The sequence below is a fragment of the Notothenia rossii genome (assembly GCF_949606895.1).
Source record: "Notothenia rossii genome assembly, chromosome: 2".
Classification (NCBI taxonomy): domain Eukaryota; kingdom Metazoa; phylum Chordata; class Actinopteri; order Perciformes; family Nototheniidae; genus Notothenia; species Notothenia rossii.
In genome coordinates, this window is record NC_136904.1 from 8,603,685 (window position 1) to 8,616,689 (window position 13,005).

At 43.9% G+C, this 13,005-nt stretch overlaps 1 protein-coding gene across 2 annotated transcripts in view; it reads left to right on the plus strand.

Annotated features, from left to right (window-relative positions):
* fto (FTO alpha-ketoglutarate dependent dioxygenase) overlaps nt 1-13,005 on the plus strand; it is a 126,464-nt gene that overhangs the window by 20,000 nt on the left and 93,459 nt on the right. For both annotated transcript variants that reach the window (XM_079662445.1, XM_079662446.1), the window contains exons 2-6: nt 489-566; nt 657-1,686; nt 4,449-4,574; nt 8,150-8,229; nt 9,331-9,474. In XM_079662445.1, the coding sequence (XP_079518571.1) occupies nt 489-566; nt 657-1,686; nt 4,449-4,574; nt 8,150-8,229; nt 9,331-9,474 (1,458 nt within the window). The remainder of the gene's footprint in view (nt 1-488; nt 567-656; nt 1,687-4,448; nt 4,575-8,149; nt 8,230-9,330; nt 9,475-13,005) is intronic.

The following is a 13,005-nucleotide window of genomic DNA, read 5'->3' on the forward strand; positions in this document are numbered from 1 at the left end:
CCCTAAACTTCGGAGTGTAATATAACTCTGCTTTTCACACTTTTTGTTTCTATATATAAAGTGAGGCAGGGTGGGATGTATGGAAATGTTTTCACGTCAGCAAATACTATGTTCCCGCAAGGAAAGGGCAGTCTTGTACTCAAAGATAATGTTTCCAGTACTTTAAAGCCAGACTGGGAGTGGCGGTCTAACCAGACTCTGCCTTACTCTATGTAGGCCATACATGCCTTTAAGACATTTGCATCTCAAGCACTGCATACTTTTGTAAAAATGATCATCCCAGGAAGTACATTTAGTGCCTAATCAAAGCATTTGGGCGATGTATTACTCATATTTATTTCCATTAATTCAGTCGTATACATTTTGAACCCCTATATTCTCCAAAAGTCAAACACTAAAGTGAAGTTGAGTTTATTCAAAAAAAGTAGCTACAAGCAGAAGTTTCTCGCTGCTACTTATCAGCCTATTTACTGTGTTGTCTTCTACAGAGGCGGAGGCTTCTGCAGGAGTTGGGAAACCAGAAGATTCCCTTTCTCGGACCTCCCGATCGGGGCTATCAGCAACTGGTGAGCCTGCCACAAATAAGAATGATTCAGATTTCTTTTTTATGTTTCTGTACGTCATGATCCTGATGAGAAACGTCTTGTGTTTCCAAGTGGGACTCCAGTTACTCAGGCCTGGTTCTGAGGAGATCCTGCTCCGTGCCTGCTGAGCTCCATGTCCGGGTGCAGGCCGCCCTGCTCACCCTGAGGAGGAAGGGCTGCCTCCTGAGGGATTTGGTTCGCATCCGAGAGCGAGATGTATTCACCGCCGTTTCACGGACTCTTCTTGGTGAGCCGGGCCACACCTACCGCTATCTGGACACACGGCTGTTTGCCATCCCCTGGCACAGCGAGGACCCTGAGGTTAAAGGACAAAACTGTTGCGACTCTGACTTGAGTGCGGCTTGCAAGGCATTGTGGGAGCTTAACACCTTCTTCAGTTCGGATGTGTCTCAGCGGAAGGAAGGGGACAGGCTAACACAGTGTTTGAAGGAGGAGGTGGAGGCCAAACTAAGCGATGAAGGGGACACAGGGTCTAAGAACAGTGAAGACTCCAAGAACAGTGAAGGAGGGGACTCGGAGTCCAAGCAGAGTGAGGAGGGGGAAACTGAGTCCAAGCACAGTGAGGAGTGGGACATTGAGTCGAAACACAGTGAAGAAGGCTGTTCTGGGTCAAAACAAGAAGGGGAATGGGAGACTAAGTCAAAACCCAGCAGTGAGGAAGGAGAGTCCTCTGAGGATAAACCGAGTGGAGTCTCAGCAGCTTCAGAGCACAATGAAGGAAAATGTCCCAGCTTGGCCCCTACGGCCCTCAGTGGCACACAGAATAAAGGTGTGGGACTCACGGCGCAGGGGAAACCTGTGGCCAAAATGAAGCACATCTCCTCCGATCACCACGTTGAGGACAGGGAGGAAGCAGCCAGCAGGCAGGGCTGTTCGCAGCCGAGTCCTCCGCCTGTATGCACCGGTCCGGTTAAGTTCAATGTCACGTTGCTTAACTACATGGACCCAGCAGCTATGAGCCAGCTCAAAGAAGAGCCTTACTATGGCATGGGGAAGATGGCAGTAGGCTGGCACCACGATGAGAACCTCATCAGTCACTCTCCAGTGGCTGTTTACAGCTATAACTGTCACAACGACAAAGGTAAGGGTCAAATCTAAAGTGGGTTACTTGTTTTGCTAATTGGATACCAATTGTCGAGATAGGTGGCTTTTTAAATCCAAAGTTTATCAAGCCGTTTGCATGTCGTTTCAGAAATTAAGATATCTTTTTCTCTTTCACTTCAAAATCCCATCAACTTATCTCAGTTGCTTTATTGTAGATCAGATACAGCTAACCTTGTGTATTATGGCCCTACAGCGGCGCGGCAGCAGCTGTAGACATGGCCTCTGGTGAGGCAAGCATCAGATCCATCTATGTGATAGTGTCAGGGCATTATCAAATGTCATCACTGGCTTGCTGCTGACAGCCTTATCGCCGACCGTGCGTTGGGAGATCACAGACATTTGGATCTGAGCTCTTAACGTGAGCTCAATGCCACAGTCTAACCAACAGGCCTTATCACAGACGCCACATCTCATCTAAATCATTTCCCCAAGAAATGATCGATGTGCAATTATCTGATATGGAATAATGAGCCCTGCTTTGATAAGTGTTCCTAGACTGTACTGTATGGATGATACGATGTCTCCTAATTAAGGAATGTGCACTCTTTCAAGAGCTGATAGCGCTCGCTGATCCAAGTGATAGAGAATCTCAATGAGAGGCACTTTTGCTTTCTAGAGCAAATGCAAAGCTACCATGGAATCAAGATCCAATTTGTCTGTCTTGTTTTACATTCCAAACTTAAATACAAAGCAAAACACATCCTTATTTTGTATTGTAAAAACAATATTGTACACTTAATTGATAAAGCTCCTTTTTGGGAATGACATTAAACCAAATAAGTGTATTTTTAAAACACTAAATCATTCCTTGCACCCTCCAAAGGCTGAACGATGGTGATAAAAGTGCAGCTGTAGTTCAAGTGTTGCTAAGAATGGGAGCTCTACACAGTCTGTGTCTAGAACCGGTTCTTCTGCCATATATAACAGGTGAGATGCCAACCGCTCTGACATCCCACCCCACTTTACAGCTGGGCTTTCTTCATTGGTGTTTGTTAACCAGAAACACCTGCTACAGCGGTCTATTTCAATGATTTGTTCTAGGCCATTTCAACTCTGACCCTGTGAACACGGGCTTCAAACACCATGGCGTAACACCTTGCAGTGCTTAGCAGCTCCAGACTTGAAAGAAACGTGTGTGTGTAGAGCGCTGTGGTGCTGTGTAGTATATATCTAAGTGGCTGACGCAGAGGACTCCCAGAACTAGCTAATGAAATGATTACCGTGAGACATTTTTACGATAAGTTGCTGTATCTTCCATTGTTCCTGAGACAAAGGTCCACATATGACACCTGCTTTCATTGGTAGACCGTTTGCTCCTTGAGCAGCCTCACCTTGTTTTTATGCTTCAGCCAGAGATTTGTTCAGAGTGTTTTTCCCAGCTGCGCTGATCCAAAGGAATCTGCCACGACTGAGCGTTTTCCGGCACGGAGGATGATATTCCCCCATTCCTGAGGCCTCGGGGAGTACTGTCATTAGCTGGCTCTCAGAGCACAATGGCTGGAAATTAAGTTACTATTTATCCGTGCTGAGCAAAGGAAAAGGCAGCTGTGGGGCAGAGAGGCCCGGAAAGACTTTAGTATTGATTTTGCTGAAGGGTGTTGGCCAGCCAAGCCAAATCTCGTTTTCTTAGTTTGCCGTGTAAGAATGGAAGGAGAGGGGAGGTGGTTACAGTGACTGGGTTCAGAAACTGGAATATCATAGGACTCCTGCTGTCCAATAACACACTCTCACACACTCACTAAACAACATCAAGGGCTTTTATCAAACTATTTCCTCTTGCACGGCATAATGACGGCATAACGATCCTGTGCTAACAGCCAATCTGACCACAGCAACACATATCATCTTTGCTCTGCTGTTAAGTGATTCTTACTTGCTGGAGACAAAGGCTTACATCTTACATCCTTTGTTTGGGAGCTATTGATTTAATCATTGCACTCCTTACTTTTTATTTAATTGTCCTGGGCATTATCATAGTGTTTTAGAACTGCATTACCTGGCCAGCACTTGTATTCGAGATGTAAAGTGTTTTAAACTAATATTGTGTTAAATAGCCTTCATTATATAGTGATATATATATCATATTCTTTACTACTAAAAGTACTAATACCACACTGTAACAATACTCAATTTCAAGTAAAGGTACTGCATCAACAATGGTACTGAAGTGAACGTATTCAAGTATGATCAGAAAAATGTAATTAAAGTATTAGGAAGTACTCATTGCAGAAAAAACTAAAACATATCATATTTAAACATTTTTAAATATTTTAAAAGCAGCACTTCTTCACATTCTTGAAGCTGGAACTGTGAAATATTTTTAAATAAAAAACCTCTTAGCAAAATTGCTGCTACATGTTCTGTTAAATATCATTTTGGATGGTTTAATCAATACCAAATAATCACATTTTATAATTATTTCCTAAGTATTGTGTGTCAAAATCTGTATTTGAAGAAGTAACCAGTAAATAAATCAAACAAATAAGTGTAGTCATATCAAATAAAAATACTCTTGTAAAATACAAGTACATCAAATGTGTACTTAAGTACATAACTTGAGTACATGAGCTTTGTTACTTTCCACCCCTGGATAAATGCTACCCTTAGAAAATGTGAGGACTTCACTTTTCCACTTAGCTTAAGTCACGCTGGGTGAAACTGTCAACCCAAAGGCCTGAAATGTGAATATAAATGTGAAATGCAAATGTTGCAGTGAGTCTGGCTGTGTGTGACTGACAGGTGAGAGCAGTGAGGGAGGCAGCGAGGAGCGGCCATGCTGGAGGATCGGGCTGAAGGTAGCCTGGGACATCCACACACCTGGCCTGACGCTGCCGCTGGAGTCTGGAGACTGCTACTACATGAGAGGTACTGAATCCCCTCCACACACACACACACACACACACACGGACACACACACACACATGTAAACACATCGCTCTCACAACTATGTCCGACTTTGGAGGAAGGAACACTTTTATTACCCTATGTTTTAGTGTTTCTTGTCCCAGATGACCCATGTGAGCAGGATACTCTTCACTCACACACTCTTCTTCCAGCAGGAGAAGTGGAGCTGTGTGTGTGTGTGTGTGTGTGTGTGTGTGTGTGTGTGTGTGTGTGTGTGTGTGTGTGTGTGTGTGTGTGTGTGTGTGTGTGTGTGTGTGTGTGTGTGTGTGTGTGTGTGTGTGTGTGTGTGTGTGTGTGTGTGTGTGTGTGTGTGTGTGTGTGTGGGAGTAACTTGGCCTGAACACAGAGCTTTAAGGTTCCATGAAATTGTGTGCATTAGAGAGGTTAGAGAAACCAAATGTTATGTTTTGAAGTCCTGTGACCCACTACCGACTATGTCTCTATGGAGACGCGGGCCACAGGGGTGTAAATCACGACTTAATGCTCTGGGCTGCAGCGGACACCTCCACCCTCCTCTCTCTGGGCCCTCCTGAGCTTTCTCATATTCTCCGAGTGTGAGGATGTGACGCAGCAGGAGCTTGTGTTTGGATGTAGAAGAAATTAGGGCCTCTGGTTCAAATGAACACTATAATGTTTTAAAGGCACTCTGATTTCATTAGGACATAAGGATAGACATGCAGTACAGTCTTGAGTCAATGTTACGGTATCAGCTGGATACATTACTGTTTTAAAAAATAAAACAATCCGTGATTTATTTATGTAATTTGCTATCTAAAATTGAATTAATTAAATATATTAATAATGATCAGCCTGAATGCCATATCTGTCTATGGTTTCTATTTAAAAAATGACAGGACTGTACGTTTTCTGTATGTTTGATAATATTTCGATTTGACCTAGTGATTAAAGAGATTTTCTTGTGATTAAAGGATTACTGTTTTGATCCTACCAACAGTAAATACTTATATCAATCTAGTTCACAATCACACATGCTTTCAGTGTATGTAGATGCTGAAACCCTTCCTGTGTACTTTAAAATCATAAATACATTGCTAAGATTTACAGCTGCGTTCTGCTCAGAACAAAGTTAGGAGTCAAGGGTATGAGACTGACTTGACCTACTGTACAGGCATATATCAAACACATTTTTGGAGGAGATACGCTGTATTTTAAGCTTTCTTTTTCGTATTTCTTTGATGTTTTTGTTAGGTTTTATTTGAACTTTTGTAGCCTGAGATCCCACGAGGCCCATTCTACAACATCAGTACATAAAACCTAACTACAAAATGTGCATTTACTCAAGAAGTGAGTTTGGTTACAATATTTGGCCTCTATTTCACTCAACATCACAACGATTTATTTTTCAATGTATTTGACCTCACTGTTTTCCCAGGTAGGACGTCACATGGGAACTTATGGAACAAAAAAATGGACAAATGAAATAGAGGACTGATTTAATTTTGTTATTTCAGTATGGATACATCATATATCAACTCATGTGGGCAGACAAAGGCTGTGATATAAGTAATTGTTTGTAGATTAATTGCTACACCATCTTCTGCTGTGTTTATAGCATCATGGTAATATGTTAAATCCAAACATGTTTTTGCTTAACAATCTATTTTGACCTCCATCCGTAAGCACAAAGCTTACATCTAATCACAATCTGAAACATCTTTCTCACTGAATATTAAATTACTTCTCCACCGTATCTCCGTTATGTCTAAGTGATCTTTTTACAAGTAAGGAATAGGAAGGTTTTTAATGAATTCCTGAAGTTGACTCTTTGAAGCTGCTGTGTTTTCCATCTGAGAGCAGCGATGTCTGTACCTAATATTCAGCCTGACAGGGCTTGAAGCCGACCTCCTTTAGCTGCATAAGATTTACAATAGAACAGTCAGTTTCAGGCCAGCCATGATAATAGAGTGATGGGCTGTTGTGCAGACCACTCTAATGGGACTTGACTGTCGCGGATCAGTGGGGATTTATGCTCCACTTGGTGAGTACGCCCTTGAGAGGCCAACTGCTGCACCACGATAGCAGCTCACACAGTCCTTGGCTGTCTGTCGCTTTGTTGGTCCACCTGAATTAAATACTTGGCACGACACATGCACGCACCTATAAACTCACATGCACAAAAACACACACTCTGCTTATTGTAGAAAGCACATGCCCTCCCTATCCTGTTTCCACATCACTGACAGCCACCACTGAACCATGTGTTCAAATATATTGTACCAGCGTTTGAGTGACATACACCATACGATAGATAGTTTCGCGGTATTAAAAGAAAAGTACAACGTTGTATAACCACAGACACCATAATGTCTTTTCAGCACCATGTGTCGCCGGCTGGCCCTTTTTGAACGGCTAATGTCTAAGCTGCTGGAGGCAAATTGAATCACCATCATTTCCACCCAAATGGAATTTCAGTGGTTAAAAAAGAACAATGCAAGTCTTGACACCGGGCCTGTTCAATAATCAGATTTCCTGCTCCCAATGCACAGGGGGACTGGAGAAAAAGAGTTGACCCAATATATTTAAAAGCCTGCTTCCTGGAAAAGGAGGACAAGTGGCAGCAGGCGCAGGGGTTGAAAGAAAGATAAATATTTATTACTGTTATCGAGTTTGCCTCTACTCCCTCCTGATCCCCACTGACGCATCAGACGCGCCAAGAAAAGAGCAGATTGATGGAGATAATTTGTTATTGGATATAAACAGTTTTAAAGACGCAGAGTAATTCTGCCCGGAGACCTAATCCCTCACAATCTCATCAGGGTGCAGAAAACACCGGCAAGTTGTTTTGTTTGTCACCATCTTTTTTTCCCCCCCTCCTACCAAACAATAATATCTTCCTCCCAAAGCATTTGGCTGTTTGACTTTCAAATCACAGGCATTAGCCAGTGTACTCTTGCTCAAGGCGGGTGTAAATATGCACATGTGCTGTGACTGACAGCTCTGTCATGGCTAAATTAATTATTGGTATGAGGCAAATAATGGCAGAGCTGCGAAACATCTATTCACACAAAGAAACACATGGAGGGATACACAGGAAACAGCAGTAAGGCCTCTTTGTAAAGCTCCTGTGATATTGGACAAATGTTTGTTGGTGTGCCTCTTCCATCTTGACAGATTGAGTGCGATCTGGTTTTGTTTGGTAATTAAAATTATAGTACAATGCCGCTCGTTCTATTTGATTGGGAGCTGGACCGAGCGCAGTCTGTCTGAGCGAACAAGATGATTTAGTTGTCATGTTTCTCCACGCCTTGCTTTTCATCTGTTTTTCTTTTGTAATCAGTTCTTTTGCCTTTTGATGAGCTGCTTTATTCCTTATTATAATTAATTAAAAACACAAGATCACAATATGACAACTTATTTCATTCCGCCGTGCCTTTGTGCTCTACAATGTTTTATTAAAGAGTCTGACGGATGAATATTCCCTTCTTTCCCAGGCTGTTCTCTCGTTTGATATTGATGAGTGTTGTGGGTATTGTAAGCATGTTCTGATAGATTTGATCTTTTCCTTTGTTCCTCAGATGACCTGAACAGCACCCATCAGCACTGTGTGCTCGCTGGAGAGAGCGCACGCTTCAGCTCCACACACAGAGTGGCCGAGGTGAGGAGCCAACAATCCTAAAATGGGAATAAAAAACGTTTCAAATTCTAGTAGTATTGCTGTATAGTATGCCATGTATATGTTTCAGTAAGGACTCCTGCTAGGACTTACACGCTATATTAGAGAAAGTCTGTATATAATGAAAACTTTAAACACTGTCTGATCAATATTGAACAAATCAAATGGAAGGTTTCTGTGTAATAGGCAAATTAACAGTGTATAAATGGTCATCTACCAATCGAAGGGTTGGTGGTTCGACCGCTGTCAACATGCCCAAGGGCAGGATAGAGAACCCCATATAGCGGCCAAAATCATATAGAAATAAAACAGATAATTAACTAAAAATAATATAGCCGTTGAGGCACTAGTTAGCAGATCTTACGCAGGGCAATGATCCAGGTCCAGACAAGATTCTCCATTTGTGCAGTTTATTCCGATAACAAAGTACAACGAACAGGTTTCCTATATCCCTTTCCTATGGCTTTCTATTGCCTTTCCTATAGCTTTCCTTTTGCTGGCTTGAAACACCCTGTTAAAAAACGTTTGCCTACTAGTGCTCTGGCTCCCACCATCCACCTGTCTCCAATACAATTACACCAGGTGCTCTAATCACCCAGTGCCCAAAACATGCCTTCAAAATAAAAGCTTAGAAACTACTTTAATTTATGGCACTAACTAAGAATACATATAAATAAATGATAATAATAATAAACAGCAAGAAAATAAATGTTAAACTATTAAATAATATAAAGAGATATATATAGCTCCAACACCACACATTGCTCCTGAAGGCATGGCTAAAGGTGTTTCTGATATCCGTAGAAGTCTTTGTAAGTTACTGTTGATAAAAACAGTAGGTCAGTTAAGTTTAATACAAAAATGGTTGGAAATAAAGTTTGCCTAAATCATCCACTGACACCACTAACTGAAGAATAAACGCAAAAAATCCATTGCATATGCAGTACATAGCTTATGACAAAATGAAAAGAATATCTATGTATTTTTAAAAACAAAATAAACGTGGATTACAATGGATAGTTAGTCTGTTGATTGAGAGACCTTAATATGTGTATAACTCTGGGTCCCTCCCTCTCCTGCCAGTGCTCCAGTGGGACCCTGACCTACATCCAGTCTCGGTGTGGAGAGGCGCTGTCCAACCTGCGCACTGACCTGGAGACCGGCTCCCATAGCCTGCTGGCCCTGCTGCCCACCACGCTGAAGCACTGTGAGGAGATCCACAATGAGGTGGGGACATGGCGATGAGTGCACCTGCATTTACACATGTGTTATCATGTGCGTTTGGGTATTTAGGTTTTATTTTTGGTCTAGTGAGCAGCATCCCATGTTGGGTTGCACAGACTACCTGAGATCATAGACCTACCCTAACCCTAACCATAATCCTAAAAACTAAATGCCATTTCAACAAATACCCTCAGCATTACAGTGTGGCCAAACATGATCAATGGAATTTATTTGCGGATACATGCAGTATACTACATGCACCTGGTCTACATTTCCTCTACATCATGGGACTAACAGAGCAATGTGTTTGTCCTCTGGTAGCGGGTTTAAACTCTGTAAACATCACAATATGAGCTTGCCAGCTTTCTACCTTGTTACCTTGTTGTTTCTGCTCAGGGAAATGACTCCAATATGAAATCCAGGTTGTTCTCATTTGTCTTGGCCTGTGATGGATTGTGAGGCAATAGCCTCTCCATATGTTATCTAAAGATGGAGTCATGCCCCGCTCGCCTCGCTAACCCCTTTTCACACACAAGGACTGATGCTGGCTTGGGGTATTGAGGGACAGAGCGAGGTCAAAGAAGAGGGACATGAGGGGGCCGCCTGCAGAGCTACGAGCCCCCTGTGCTAGCTTGCTGCGGGCCAACAGTTAATATAGCACTTCACCTCTCCCCCTTTACACCCCTGGCCCCAAAGCACACATCCTAGCCGACGCTAGCACCCAAGACCCTCAGCGGGACGCCATGACAGATGAGTCTGACGTAAGGTTGTTTAAAGGTTGTCGACAATATTAATTATTCAGCTCTGCCAAACAATGGGGCTGTCTTTGTTAGGAGGAGCTCTGCGCTAGTTGGACTAGCAACACCTGCTAGTTTGCCGCATAGCGCCACAGGATTAGCAAGCATAGGCCCCCACCAGGAGGGCAAATCAGGTTTATTTAGGAAAACGGTATGCTATTTATAAAAAGCAGGTGTGTGTGTCTGAATGTTTAAGGAAGGGGGGGGGGGGGGGGGGTGGACTTTAACGGGCTACACCCTACCCTACCTCGCACTCACAATGATAGATGTGGCCATTTGTTTGGAGATGCCCACGAGAGCAGAACACCCACTTATATGATGTATTGTTGGTGGGGTTATTTATGATGGCGGCCCACTTTGGTGCTTGGCGGGTGCATATTGCGCAGGTCGTGTTTGACATGGATGACCGGGGAGAGAACAAGCCTGAGACGTGCTGGCAGTCTGACCCGAGCACTGCCTTATGGGCCTTCTCTTAAAAAGTGCTAAACAGCAAGCTAGCACGGGTTGACATGCCACGGATATATTGTGCAATGTGGTGCAACGAGGGGGGGGATTGGAGGTTGACACTTGTCAGAAGACGTGGGTGGGTCTGACGATGATGAAGCAGAGCGTCTGCCATCTGAGAATGAGTGTTCAGGGATGGGGCGGGATGTCGAGTTGAAGTAAGGGTTGATGGGAGACAGAAATGAAGAAAACCAAAGTTCCCACCTGTTTGTTAAGCTCGGTCCCTCTCGCTGTCTCGTTTTAATCTTTCCTCCTGTCTTAGGTGGCGGAGGGGGTAGTCGAACATAGCATCGCCACACGGCCCCCGTGTGCATGTTTGGCTTTGAAATGCTAATCCCAGATGCAAACGTCTTGTCTCATTTAAAGCCACTGTGTCACTTCCCAGGTGGGTGTGTGACAGAGTGCCCTCAGGGACCCCCTCTAATGATGCTAGTCCCCCCACAGTAAATATTGGAGGGAGGGACAAGGTTTTCCCACATGTTCTGGCAGAAAGTAAACTGTGTGGAAGCAGGTGTGTGTGACCTTGCAGTGTCCTGCTTTGAGGGCAGAAATGTCTCCACAGGCTCTAGGTGTTCGCTTGGCTTTCAAACACCTCTCCTTCGGGCCTTATGCTGGCAATATCATTGTAATCTTACAAATCACCTCTCAAAACACATTTCTGCCAGCAGATCTGTGCAGTGTGTAGTTTGAACTTGTTTGTCCTTTTGTGTTTACTAGTTGTATAACCCTTTAAAACTGTTTTCATTTATGTGAGACATTTTTGATTTTAAGAGTTTATTTATTGTTTTGAATCTCTGGGTAGCTCAAAAGGGATAACATGTGTTTCTCTATCTGAGTTCTGCTGAATCATGATTTAGCCAAATGTTGTTGCGTTTTTTAAGTTTGTGATTGATTAAACTGTTATTTAATGACACTAGTCACATACAGATGTAGGTGTTCTTCTTCATTGGCAGCTAAGACAGGAACACCACTTTTAGTAATTTGTGAGGCCTGAGACGTCCAAAAAAACGCTACTATTTTATGGACAAAGAAAGAAATGGAAATGTACAGCAATATGTGCATGTACAGTGTCACCCAGCTTGTGTGTGATGAGTGTTAAATGCGTGTCTGCTTGCTCACAGAGGCCTGGTGGCACCAGTCCTCCTGGCTGATGTGTGAGGAGGCCGGGAAAGGTAAACAGAGGACGACAGAGTGGGATCGATCCCACTCTCACCAGCTCCCACCTCTGGGCCATGGCCCGGAAATTGATTGGACCCGCTCAGGGAATACCAAGAAGGTGTAAAAAAAAAAAAACGTGCCTCATTAAATGTGAAAACAGGGGGCTACTTGGCTCTAACTCCAGAGTCGCCATGGTGGGCGGCCAGTCGACTAATGTGGGGCTAATGTGTAGTTAGTGTGTCCATCACCTGGAGAGATGACAGCGACTGCCGCAGGGGAGCCACTAGCTCCCCTCTCGCTCCCCCATGTCGTCTCAGAGAAAAACTAGCCCTAACAACCACTCTCTCTTTCGCACAAGTTTCGATCTGTCTGCCTGGAAAGGTGGCATTTAGTCCGAGTTCCCCTCTTGGTAACTCTCAGCTGGGCGGCTGGACTCCAAATGCCACATAGCCGGCGCTCCTCAGTCGCTTCAGATGGCCGGCTTTGTGGCGGCAACTGGCCTGCACAGTGGGGGCCGGGCGGCCATGTCGGCTCAAAGTGGAGACACAGGTTGGTTTCTTCTCCATAAAGGACAGGCAGACAATCAGAGAGATGGAAGGAGAGACTGACATAGAGGAAAGGATGTCCGATATCGGCGCTTGGCGGCTTTGTTGTGTGTTAGTGATCGAAGGGGAGTGGATTTGGGGAGTGTTGAGGGGAACATAAAGGATGACATTTCTTTGAAGGGTAGGGTTGTATGGAGTGACTGAGAGGCTGCTGAGCAGTGCCACTGGCTGTGTATCCTCGCTGACATGCCCCAGTCCTTGCATGTCATCCCTGCTGTGATCAGAGCCCTTTGGAAGCAAATGGCAGGATGATTCCATGCACAGCTTCTATCCAACGCACAACTTACTCAAGTTGTTTGTGCACATAATTCTTGCCCTTTGTTTGAACTTTCTACAGGGGCAAGATCGTAGGGGACTTGATTCGTAACACAGAGCTATGACAACACGCATTCATTTCAGCAAGAAAGGATGTCGGGAGAGTTGATACGAGTTGTAGCGTTTTAAAATGTACTCACCACAACACTTCTGCA